Here is a 13049-nt window from a genome sequence, read left to right as displayed (position 1 = left end):
GGGGGGGGGGGGTTGCACGGGGGCAGTCCCCAGCTGAAGGTCCTGCTTATAGTGAGTGTTTTGTACAGTTTGGTCTCCTTTCTTTTTGATACTTTATTTCACAATTTTGGGGAGAAAATTCACAATTTTCATTAGATTCCAGTTTAGCTTTCCCGTATTTCTTTGTGCAAAAATGAACACGTATGTATAGGTGTGTGGTTTTGTTTCCCTTTCTTTCTTACAAAAAAAAAAAAAAAAAGAGCATACAAATTCCTCTCCACAGGCATCGGCCCTCTAGCAACACAGACCTTTGTTAAGCTTCTGAATTGCTGCCAATCTGATAGACGAGAAACGGCATTTTAGTGCAGCTTTCCTAGGTACATCTTTCACTATGAGTGAGGCATATTTTGAAGAGCACTTGTATATCTTTCTGAGAATTATATGTCATGTCTTTTCCCTTTTTCTATAAGGTTTTTGTTCCTCCCACCTCAATTTTAAAGATCCCTCTATAACTTCAGGAGATTAATACTCTACCTCTGACATAAATTGTAATTATTTTCTCCCAGTTTGTCACTTATCTTTGATTCAATTTATGATGTTCTTTGCCATGCAAAACTTTCTTTTAAAAAAAATACAGTTGACTACATCATTATTTGCTTTTTTTGCTTCTGGAAACTGAGTTATAGTTAGATAGGCTTTCCCACACCCACATTGCAAAGGTGTTCACTCAGATTTTCCTCTAGTACTTTTATGGTTTCATTCTTTTACATTTAAGTGTCTGATCTAGTCTGTTTGTTTTGGTATATGGAATAAAAAGTATGGATCCAAAGATTTCGTTTTCTAAATGACTACTTAGTTGTTGAGGCACCATTTATTAAAAGACTATGTTATCCCCAGCAATAACATTCTATCGAATGGTGTCAAAATACCCAGTAACAGGATAGTAAATTTCCATAGGTATTTGGATTCATTTGGGGACTTTCTCTTCTGTTCTCTGGTCTCTATTCATGAGTTAGCACTGCATTGTTTTAATTACAGAGACTTTATAACACTTTTTTTAATGTCTAATTTTTTTGATCAAGTTTTATTGGAGTATAGTGATTTACAATGCTGTATTAGTTTCTGCTGTATTTAACATGTTTTAATACTAGGTAGGCTTAGCACCCCCTCATTGCTCATCTTTCTTTATCGTTTTCTTAGCTATTTTACGTATTTAAAAATCCACAAACTAGATAATCAATTTGTTCAGCTTGAAGCCAGCTTGTTCATATTTTGGAGGAGACTGTATTTGGTTTGCATTTTAACTCGGGAAATTGACCATCTTTATGGTATTGGTGTGTCCTATTCAAGGACAAGCAATGTTTTCTTCTATGTGTTCAAGTCTACGTTTGTATTTTTCAGCAGCGTTTTAAAGTTTTCCTCATTTGCGGGGGGTACATTTTGTTCGTACTTTATTGAGGTGTTGTTGCTATTGTAAATGGGGTTTTCTCTTCCATTACATCTTCTAATTGGTTATTGTACACATACAGGAAGGCTATTGGTTTTGTAAGTTAATTTTATATACTGCTCTCCTGGTGAATTCCTTTATTATTTGGGTTGGTTCTATCATTAATTCTCTTGGTTTTCCAAGGCCTGCAGTCGTATCTCATGCAAATAAAGATACCTTTTCTTCCCCAATTCTTAGGGCTCTAATTGTTTTCCCTTTAGAAGAAACGTCTATAGTGTTTCCACATTGTAAAATTTGCTAGTTTTAGGACTGAGGTATAAATATTTTACATAGTTTATTTTTAACCGTAGCCCTCATAAACTAAACCATTGGGTTTTTCTTTTATTTAGCTTCCAGAAAAGCGGCCCACATTTCAGCAACTCCTATCTTCCATTGAACCACTTCGGGAAAAAGACAAACCTTGAAGAAGAAATGAGAAGTTCTGATGAGAATGAGTGTAAATGTTGGCCAACATTTTCATTCTTTTTAAGGGATGTAGCAAAGCACAGACATTGTAATTTAGCTAGTTCTTCTTAATGGTATTTTGTGTGCTGTTTGTTCTATTATCTAGAAACGAACAAGGTAGGAAACAAAAGATTTCCTTGAAATTCAGGTCAAATTAGTCATTTTCTTTATGCTGCTCTTAATATTATACTTCCCAGCCTACAGCAGAAGCACATCTTCTGATTGATTGCAAAATAGAGAGGGTGTGTACCATATGTAAGGATTGAACAGAATTGAAAAATTGTTGGATATTTGTTCTTTTCTTAATATCACCACTATCATGATAATTAAATATGCTATTAGCAAGTATGGAAATTGTGACACTTGCCTTCATGTTTCAATGTTCTCAATCTTTAGCATGTATGAGAATCAAATGGAGAGTTTATTAAAACACAGGTTCCTTAGGAACTACCCCAGAGATTCTGGTACAGCAGGTCTGAGTGCAGCCTAAGAATTTGTATTTTTAACAAGCTCCCAGATGTTTCTGTGAAGTCAGTCCAAACTGCCCTAGGGGACCTCATTATGTAGCGGGCACCGTTAAGTGGTCCATAATTCAATCCAAATGATACAATTCTCATTTGATATCCAAATCAGAAAAATGAATTCATGTCATTATGTACACAAATATAAAACTAAAGTTAAATAACATAATTCAATAATATACTATGTGTCACATAGACACAATTTTTAAAGATGCTAAGGTATAACTTGATGCCTTTTTCCTTACACTTAACTATTTTCAATTTCAACTCAAGTATAACCATGATCTTGTATTAGATTGTTGCTTTGTACAGTACTCCCACCTTATCTGCAGGGGATACATTCCAAGACCCCCAGTGGATGTCTGAAACTGAGGATGATACCAAACCCCATATATACTACGTTTTTCCTATACATACATACCTATGATTAAGTTAAATTTATAAATTAGGCACAGTAAGAGATTAACAGCAATAACTAATAATAAAATAGAACAATTATAACAGAATACTGTAATAAAAGTTATGTGAATGTGGTCTCTCTGTCAGAGTATCTTACTGTACAAATTGAATGCCTTTTCCATTTTAAGTAAGCATTTACACACTGTGGCCATAACTTTTGCAGTTTGAGGTGTGACAGCAAAACTAGTATGAATATCTTTTTCTTTCTTCACAATGTCACCGATAAAAGATTTGGTCTTACCGTAGGCTTCAGCCCCCTCAGCATCTGATTTTCTTTCTTTCCTTATTGAGACCTTTCACCTTTTTACTTAAAGGAAGCACGTTAGGTCTTCTCTCTGGCATTTCCGAATCACCAGTATCACTCCTCTGGCGCTTTGGAGCCAGGATTAAGTAAAATCAGGGTCACTTCAACACAGCAGTGCGGCACTGCGACAGCAGATGTTATAACCGCAGCCACTAATTGACTAACGGGTGGGACATGCTGGCCAAAGAGATGATTCAGCTCCCGGGGGAGCAGAGCTGAAATCGCGAGATTTCATCACGCTACTGAGAACGGCACGCACTTTAAAACTTATGAATTCTGTATTTCTGAAATTTTCCATTTAATATTTTCATATAGTGGTTGACCGCGGGTAACTGAAACCGTCAAAAGTGAAACCGTGGATGGGGGGTGGGGGAGGGTGGGCGCTACTGTAATCGTTTAAAATCCTTGACTTTGGGGCCCTGGAGCTTCTGGCTAGTTTGATAACTGAACTTTCTCCTTCTGTCTTCTATCTTGACACAAAGGTACAGGAGTCCTATTTTACCTTCTTATGGCTATCACTAAAAGGTGCCTTAGCTTTCAAGCTTCCTGGGAATGCCCACCTTCACGGTCTGCTACTGAACCCATAGGCTTTCATCATTTTGGAGTACATCATTGTCATGTCTGTAATGTCAAGATGGGAAAGAGAAAGTTTATGTGAAGGGCATTATTACAGTGAAAAGACACTAATGAAACCCTGCTACTATTTTCCAGATATGTTAACGATCTCCCTTAAGAGACATTCACACCCTTCCTCATCCCACTCACCCCTCACCCCCCAGCTATTGTGAATGATCCCTCTTGGTTATTTGTCTCTTGACATTTAAATAATGATTCCTTTATTTTCAGCAGAATCGACTTATGATAATAGTCTTCTATTTTTTTTTACTGCGGTACGAAAATCTCAATATATAATGAAATGTGCTGCTGATTCCGTCCACCAGAGATTTGCACCACAGACTGTTAAAGCCCCCCAAGAATGATTTCTCACGCTCAAACTAGGTCTTCCTGGTCCCCCACCTTGAAAGGTGTTTTCCTTTCTTCTCCTTATTTTTACATATTTGATCTTCTAAAAATGAAGCTCAGCAGGACTCTATGGGACCTTCCTGGGGACATGACCCCTCCCCCTGCCTCTTGTTTGTAGAAAATCTTTGGCTCCCTAGGCCTTCCCCAAGTTTCAAAGGGCAAATTTAATAAGAGAAATGAGAAAATGCAGGAACAAAGAAAAACAGTCAATCAAGACAGTAATAGTTTAGCCATAAAGCAAAGTCAAGGACCTTTAGTTCCTCCTCAAGGGCTACAGATAATATCCTGAGCCGTATCCTTGAGTTGTTTTGCAGATACTAAAACCCCCACCAGGTGGAAGAACTTAACTGCATGCTGACCACAAGTAGACCCCAGACTGGTTAGAACCAGAAGGTTGATGATGCTGACTCCAGAAATACCACCCAATTACCTCACCACCAATCAATCAGAAGAATGTCCACAAGCTGATCAGGCCCCCTACGACCCTCACCCCTAATGTTGCCTTTAAGAGCCCTTCCTTAAAAGCCATCCGGAAATTCGGGTCTTTTGAGCAGGAGCTGCTAGTTCTCCTTACTTGACAAAGTTACTCTAACAGTATGCTGGTCACCACGTAAAGTGAATTGATGGGTAAAGTTTGGATATTTTCACCTATTTAATCCACTTTAAATCAGTTTTCAGGTCTGTATTGGATGCTGTGCTCAGAACTGGGCTGGGGGCTCTGAGATATATGAAAGCATTACCAGGTTCGGTTCCTAACCTGATGGTGTAGACACTCTAACACAACTCTTTTTCGACTGATTTTATAATTGATTTATACAAGAAATATAAAGCAACTGAAGGCATTGGGATACATTCCAAGACATATGGGAGGTCAAGAGTCCTGGACAGTCAGATGGCAACTCTGTCCCTGGAAGTGAAAAGCAGACTGAAGCCACAGAAACCCGAGCACAGAAGCACACATGAGACCACATGAGTGTGTAAATCGAGTATTTACTGAGTGTCTGCTTCGTGCTCAGCACTACTCAGACATTGTGGGCAAATACAAAAGATTAAAGAGATTGGGAGCCCACTTCAGAGGGTGACATTCAGTTGGGATCTCCATGCACTCCACAGTTAGAGAGCAACGGAAGCGAGTTTCTGTCACAGGTGCTCTGGAGGGGGGTTCACAGAGGCCCCTGGGGCTAGTTTGATGTTGTCAGGAAGATGGTGATCAAGCAGCTTGGAAGTGAGAAGGCAATGTCCTCCAATGGCTCTCTGGATTCTTCTCTCTTCTGTAGCCCTGTCACCCTGAAGAAGGCATGTTCCAGTCCAATCATCTCTGGGGGAAATCACTAGAGTACTTAGATCAAGTTAATGTGAAGAGAGCATGACATCCTTTACACTTGAATTCAATCCAAGTGAACAGTGCGTGCTGTTCTCCATCCCTGAAGCTCCGTCTGTTCACAGGCACCGTCTTTAAGAGTGATCCACCCAGGTTCCACAGCAGAGCCCAACACCTGCTCCTCCCATGTCTCCTTTCTTTTCAACTCCAGCAGCACAATGGACATTTCCATTTCTATTACCCCTGAACAGCGTGTGAGGCCAAAGACAAACTTTCTCTATTCTCAAATAGAAACACCTCTTTCAGGAAACAGAAAAGTCAAATCCTGAGGCAGAAACAAATACTAAAGGCGATGCAAGTGAAGATGCCCTCTCCTCAGGCATGTCTTCTTTGGACAACTTTTCCTGAACAGAGACACAGCTTTGACATTTAATGACATCCTTATAATCTTCTATGTTCTGTACTGTGAAATTAACATTTACATACAATAAGATCACCTCAAGAGGAAATAAAAGAGATTTTTCTAAAACGAAGTCTGAACATCATCACTATTTTGGAATCCTGAATTATTGTCTCCTTTACTCAAGCCCACGGAGCCATAAGGATTTTCTTCACTGCTTGCTTGATTTTTCCTGTTAAATAAAGTGAAGGCACCTTAATATTGTGATCTTAGAATGACACGGCCTCCCTTGGACTCCACTGGGCCCAGGCATCTTTTCTGTCTCAGCATCTAATCACCTGTACTCATTTGCATACCAGTCCCCTCTCAATGGACTATAGGCACCCAGAATGCATCGGATTCACTTCTTTAGGCCCGTGATTGGTCGGCACGATGGCTGGCAGAGCACAGGAGATTGGTTAGGGTATAAGCTCTGGAGTCAGAGAGCAGCGGCCTCTGTGTCTCAGTTTGCCTATTCGGCAAATGATGGCAATCATGTGAAGTCAATGAAATAATGCTGGCAGAGTACTCACGGTAATCCTCAATAAATACTGACCATTATTATTATTTTTAGGAACTCAGTGGTCATTCAGCCAATCACTTCATTTTAAAAAGCTTCCCCACTAAATTATCAGCTTCCAAAGTATAAAGATCAGGGTAGGCCTGCTTTGTGGTACAATAAGCAGCTTTAGAAACCAAGCATATATCCTCATGTGTTACTGACTAGCCGTGCAAACTTGAGAAAGTTTCTTGGCCTCTCTGAATCTGTTTTATATATACATGAAGATAATTACATATTTACATCATACAATCACTGAGAACACTAATGTAAGAAATACATGAGCGGGGTTGACAGTCTTATTTTTGTATGTACCTTCTATTAACATAGTGTATAGCATGAAGGAGGGGCTTCCAAATAATTTCTTTAATGAATTAACTTTGGAATAGCGTCTCATGTGCAAGTTTTTAGTATGTAGAGGAGTGCTTGTTAAACTGTAATGTGTGTCCAAGTCTGCAGGTGTTACTAAAACACAGATTCTGATTCATTGGGTCTCCAAAAAACTGATCGTTTTTCAGAAAGACTCATAGACTTAGAAAACAAACTTGTGATTACCAAAGAGGAAAGGGCAGGGAGGGATAAATTAGGAGATTGTGATTAACATATATACACTACTGTATATAAAACAGATAATCAGGCTTCCCTGGTGGCGCAGTGGTTGAGAGTCCGCCGGCCAGTGCGGGGGACACGGGTTCGTGCCCTGGTCCGGGAAGATCCCATGTGCCGCGGAGCGGCTGGGCCCGTGAGCCATGGCCGCTGAGCCTGCGAGTCCGGAGCCTGTGCTCCGCAACAGGAGAGGCCACAACAGTGAGAGGCCCGCGTACCGGAGCGCCTGGGCCCGTGAGCCATGGCCGCTGAGCCTGCGAGTCCGGAGCCTGTGCTCCGCAACAGGAGAGGCCACAACAGTGAGAGGCCCGCGTACCGCAAAAAAACAAAACAAAACAAAAAAAACCCAGATAATCAATAAGGACCTACTGTATAACACAGGGAACTCTATACTCTGTAATACACTATATGGGAAAAGAATCTGAAAAAGAAGAGATATATGTATAACTAAATCACTTTGCTGCACACCTAAAACTAACAGAACATTGTAAATCAACTATAGTATAAAATAAAAATTTTTAAAAAGCCGATCGTTTTTGTTGGCTTTGGGAAGGGAACTTGGAAGCAAAGAGTGACAGAAGACTCTGTGTATCCTTTTGTACTTAAAAAATTTTAACTATATGAATGTATTCTAGTAAATGCCTATTTTTTAAAATGAAGTTACTTGGGAGAACAAATAATATAGTGAAGAAAACTGAGCAAAATAGACTAGTGCATGTAAAAATTAAAGAACATGTTTAAACAGCCGAAAGCGTGCAAAGAGTTTTGTTAGGTGCTATAAAATATGATTAACTTCAATTATATAAGCCCAACAAACGTAAATGACGTCTCAAGGTCAGAAAACAAATCTAGTGGCAGGGCAAGACTATACATCAGGTCTCTGGTGGTTTAAATCCTCCATGAACTTGGATCTTCAACTCAGCCTGACCCATGAACTGAGGGGACAGCAGGGCGTCTGTGCTATCAGAGGAGGGATGAAGAGGACTCGAGTGTAGCAGTTTGGAGCAAATCTCAGAGCTCCTTCTCGAATGATTTCACAGTTCAAATCCATCACTAATCCAGCCTCTAAGGTCAGCTCTAGACCGAGGAGGACTCATCAGTAAGGATAACACCCTGAGCCCACTCACTCCTGCTGGGCTTGGAGTGCCTCTTAGCGGTGGGGCAATGATGCTGTGGGCCAGGCTGGAGTTTACCAGGGCACACCAGCCAACTCCAGGCTGGACATGTCCTGTATGGTGGGGCTTTGCTAGGGAGGCAAAGTGCTGATGAAATCTGGTAAATTTCTAGGGGATGCATAAGAATATGTAGCTGCGAAATTGTCCAAATAAGGAATTGGCTTGTACAACCTACCACTTACTGCAAAATTTCCAGTTAGTTTTCCCTAAACCTTTCTGTTTTAGGACAGATAAGTCTAAGAAAGGTCACTTACTTTCTTCGATCTCTGATGCCAGTGAAGATGAGCACAACAATACCAATCACTACCACTCCCATCACGACCCCAAAGATAATCAGCCATACGGTGACAGGTGGCTTATAAGGGGGTGCCAGCGTCGGCTGAACCCCCAGAAACTCCAGGCTGCTGTCATCCAGGCGGAAAGCATCATTGATACGGCCCCGGGACATCCTATTCCCAAAAGCAAAACACTTAGGCAAAAGAAAACTGTGTGCAATTATTGACTCCTTATAACACTGTTCCCAAACGGATTTGATAAGGCTTATCCTAAAAATGTATACCTAAAAAAGCAATGAAATCAAAGTAAATAACCAGGTTCAGTGAAAGATTTGAGTTTTGACAATTATACTTCTTTCCTATCTTGTAACCTAGATTAGGCTTGGAAACAGCTCCATTGGAAAATTAGGCTGCAAGTGTGGAAACGTGCAAATGTTTGGCATTTGTTCATTTGTGACTACTGGGTTGTAAAGGCAAAGTTAGCATGTTTGGTAAGAATTTCCCTTCTGTCAGGGTATGTCTACAATGATGTTATATCAAATAACGGAAAAGGACAATTGCATCCACCTCTTCTATAAACGAAACAGTCCCTCTACACAAGTCTCGACAGTTGTATTTTCCAAATGAAAGGTGGTGACATCCAAAATTATCACTAAAAGGCAGCACTGGGGAGGAATACAGGGAAGGAGCCTTTGCCAAAAAAAAGGTGAGGATTATTTTTAAAACAAAAAACAGCGAAATGTTTAATATTCTAGATTGAAAACCAAAGTGTCTGGCATCACATCCTCCTGCCCTTGGGTATAGGGCAGGTCAGGAGGAGGTCAAAGTCCACCGAGAGAGAGAGAGAGAGAGAGAGAGAGAGAGAGAGAGAGAGATCAAAGCAGCATTAGGCATGTCACCCCTGGCAACCTCTGCCTGAAAGAGTCTGGGCATTCTGGAAGCAGGAAGTTTGAGGACCCCTGTAGCTTGCAGGAGGGCGGGGCTCCTTCATGATGATCTCAGCTGGCGCTTTTCCCCAGGACAAGTCACGTGGAGGCAGCCAGTGAGTCTCTGGGCGTGCTCCGGTTGTAAACCCCACTAAAACAGATTTTCTAGGCCCAGCTCAAGAGTGCCACCTAGTGTGCACTTCCTGTAGCAGTAAGTAGCTTAAGGCTTTTTTTTTTTTTTTTTAATGACAAGGGGAAACACCTACATCTCTCCATTCTTCACTATTGCTGTTTTGGGAAACAGCTGAGGAAAATTGGGAAAACTATCCCTTCTGAACACTCACCACCAATAGCAAGTGCCTCTTTTGGAATGGAGGCTAACCAGTGTCTAACGAATCCTATCCTTGCCTACCTTGTTTCAGACTTTGGTTAGTTAAATGGGTCCTACATCAAAGTCCCTACAGCAAATGATGGCGACACCTGCCCATGTGCCCTCTGCTCTTACCATTTTCCGGGTGTGCTGGCCAGACTTCCTTCAGCCAGTACCTGCTGCCTTTTCCCAAGAGCATTCTCAGGCCACAAGACTCGGCCCTGCCTGCAGGCCAGCAATGCTGGGAAGTTAGTCTCCCCTGTAAGCAGTTCTCAACCAGTGACTGATGGGAGGTGGTGAATAAATACCCCAGCTCTGATGGGACAACTGAGGTGCATATTCTACGCCGTCTCCCAGAATTCCCAGCAGAATGGAGCTCTAGCTGCCCACAGTGGTAACTTGCTCATAACGTGTCCTTTATTACCTTCCTTCCATTCTGTCTCAGGTCCACATTCCTCCATCCGTGTTTCTTGAGGTCACCTCCCAAATAAACTACTTACACTCAAATCCTTGTCTAAGGACCTGCATCTGGATAAGCCCAATTAAGACAATCCCCTTGCTGTGAGATTCTGGAATTAAAACCCAAGTTTTTAAGATGAGGAAAAACATGTCAATAACTCAGAAGAGTGCCTGGCACTGTAAAAGCACACCAAAATATTCGTTACTGTTGTTGCTGCATTGGGGAACCCCCTTGCCCTGCTATCATGCATTAGAAAGTAAAATATCACCTGATGGCCTCTTCAACTTCAGTTCTAGGAATGATGTCAGACACATTTTTAGGTGAAGTGACAAAGAAGTTGAAGGAGATTCTTGGTTTCAAGTCACTCACCCACACGTCCTCCTCCCTGTGGAGAAACAAAAGAAATATCTTCCCTGGTGGCACAGAAGACACTGTAAAGAGAATGAAAACTTCTGCTGGTGAAAAGGAGATGGGGGGAGGATCACAGGGTAAAGTAGGGAGACATGGGGCAGGGCCCGTCATGGAAGGATGTAATTGTCCCAACAAGCTTAATAGTGCCCAAAGCACACGAACTCAACTACATAAGGTGTGACAGCAAGTCTTGGCACTGTTAGTTCTGCCACCGTATAAGAACAACAGTTTTGTTTTTTTTTTCCAATCATAGAAAAATTTCAAACTGAAAGCAGTAGCAGAATCAGCAAGGAATCATTGTTGACCCAGACTCGTGCTAAACAACATGGCAGGCAGCAATGGCCCTGTTCCATGGACAGAGGTGGTGCGTTGATATCTTCGAACCTTGCCCCTCCCAGCAAAAACTGTCATGTTACCCCCACGGTGAGGGTGATGAGCGGGGCTGACAGTAGATGTGACAAGACTCTGCTCTCACAGCTGCCAGACTGATCCTAATAAAACCCAAGGCAGATCACAGGGCTCAGAGCCTTTCTCACCCGGAAGGAAAGCCAATGGCCTTAGAACAGCTTGGGAGGCACACATGAACTTTCTTCTCGCCTCCCCACCCGACCTGGCCCAGTCCCACCATGACCACATCTCCCACTGGTCTTCTATTAGATCACTGTGCTCCAGCCACACTAGCCTCCTTGCTGCTCCTTCAAGAGGTGAAGGATATTTGTCCCTCGGGATCGTTCCACTTGCTATTCTCCCAGCTGAAACATTTCCTCACAGTCTGCACCTCTGACTCTCTTTCCTGTTTCAGCTATTTGCTCAAATATTAACAAGGCTTTCTCTGACCATTCTAGTTAAAATTGAACCCTACACACACACACACACACACACACACACACACACACACACACACACACACACACACCATCACTCCCTAGCTCCTTTCCTGTTGAATTTTTCTCCCTAGCACTTATCACCATCGAATTCTACTACTTACATATTTACATATTTTGTCGATTGTCTATAACACACACACACACACAAAACAGATACATTAGAATATAAGCTCACGAATGAAAGCAGAGATTTCTGCTTTTTTTCAGTGCTGAGCGTGGATGAGAGCATTTGGGGAAAAGAAGGGGAGAGGAAAAGAGGAAAGAGGAGGGAAGGGGGTGGAAAGGGAGGAGAGAGGCAAGGAGAGAGCCGTTTAATAATAACAGTGCTCTTGTCACCTACGAGTCAAATAAGTCACAATCAGCCCTAAATAGACCGGCCCAAATTCCAGGAGATCAAAGAGATTTAAAAGTTATTAGGAGGTTTTTCTTAATTTCATTTGAATAAAAGTTGAAGCATAATATTTTCTTAGACCCAAGAGTAAGGGAAATACTGATTGACAGTACAGCAAATCAACTCACCCAAAAGGAATGGTCTCGTTTCTGACTTTTGAAAAATACTCTCTCATGGCGTATGCAACAGACGACCGGAACAAGTACATTTCATTGTCATTCCATTCATACTGCAAATTCAAAAGAAAAACACTGCTCAGTAGAGATCATGGGGTACATTAAAACCTGATATTCTAAAAGCTTGTTTTTTTGGTCGCGCCGTGCATCTTGTGGGATCTTGTGGGATCTGAGCTCCCCGAGCAGGGAATGAATCCAGACCTTGGCAGTGAGAGCGTGCAGTCCTAACCACTGGGCCGCCAGGGATTTCCCCACAAGCGTTATTTTTAAATTGTCTAATATGCCAAAGATTCTTGCGCTGCGTGAAGTCAGTGACCTCCAACTTGAGTGTGCATCGGCATCACCTGGAGGGCTTGTTAAACCACTGAATCCTGGGCCTGAGCCTCAGAGTTTCTAATTCAGAAGGTCTGGGAGGAGACCCAAGAAATCGCATCTCTTACAAGCTCCCAGGTGGTGCTAATGCTGCTGGTCCTGCAGCCATGCTTTAAGAACCATGGCGTTCACTGGCCCTTTTAATTTAGTTTGATGTAAGCTGAAATAAACACCCGGAGGGAAGGTTTATAGATGGGTGTCACGTGAGCCATTGGTTTTAGTTAAAATGTCCATATACTGTAGACAAATATGCTGAGTTTTTACTATTTTTAGAGTAAATTCTTGGATATGTGTAAATGTAAAAAAAAAAGAATAAACTGGAGGTTCAAAGGAAAAAAATTTTTTTGTAAACAAGGTAATTTGTTCTTGTGTTTCAGTGCTAAACCAATGGCTTGTGTATTTGCATCGTCCAGGAAAAACCTGTTGAAAGAGAAAAAAGCGTTC

At 41.7% G+C, this 13049-nt stretch overlaps 2 protein-coding genes across 2 annotated transcripts in view; one reads left to right on the top strand and one right to left on the bottom strand.

The window, feature by feature from the left end:
• BMX (BMX non-receptor tyrosine kinase) overlaps window positions 1–2285 on the top strand; it is a 42936-nt gene extending 40651 nt beyond the window's left edge. The window contains exon 18 of the mRNA XM_007466328.1: window positions 1816–2285. Coding sequence (XP_007466390.1) covers window positions 1816–1890 — 75 coding nt within the window. The 3' untranslated portion in view covers window positions 1891–2285. The remainder of the gene's footprint in view (window positions 1–1815) is intronic.
• A 2925-nt stretch (window positions 2286–5210) lies between these two features.
• Window positions 5211–13049, bottom strand: part of ACE2 (angiotensin converting enzyme 2) — a 52989-nt gene continuing 45150 nt past the window's right edge. Inside the window, exons 16-19 of the mRNA XM_007466327.1 lie at window positions 12186–12286; window positions 10637–10753; window positions 8592–8786; window positions 5211–6190 (exon numbers count right to left, since the gene is read on the bottom strand). Coding sequence (XP_007466389.1) covers window positions 6082–6190; window positions 8592–8786; window positions 10637–10753; window positions 12186–12286 — 522 coding nt within the window. The 3' untranslated portion in view covers window positions 5211–6081. The remainder of the gene's footprint in view (window positions 6191–8591; window positions 8787–10636; window positions 10754–12185; window positions 12287–13049) is intronic.

This window comes from Lipotes vexillifer, unplaced genomic scaffold, assembly GCF_000442215.2.
Source record: "Lipotes vexillifer unplaced genomic scaffold, Lipotes_vexillifer_v1.1 scaffold169, whole genome shotgun sequence".
NCBI lineage: Eukaryota > Metazoa > Chordata > Mammalia > Artiodactyla > Lipotidae > Lipotes > Lipotes vexillifer.
Note: the sequence above shows the minus strand (reverse complement) of the source record. Positions and strands in the feature narration are given on the sequence as shown.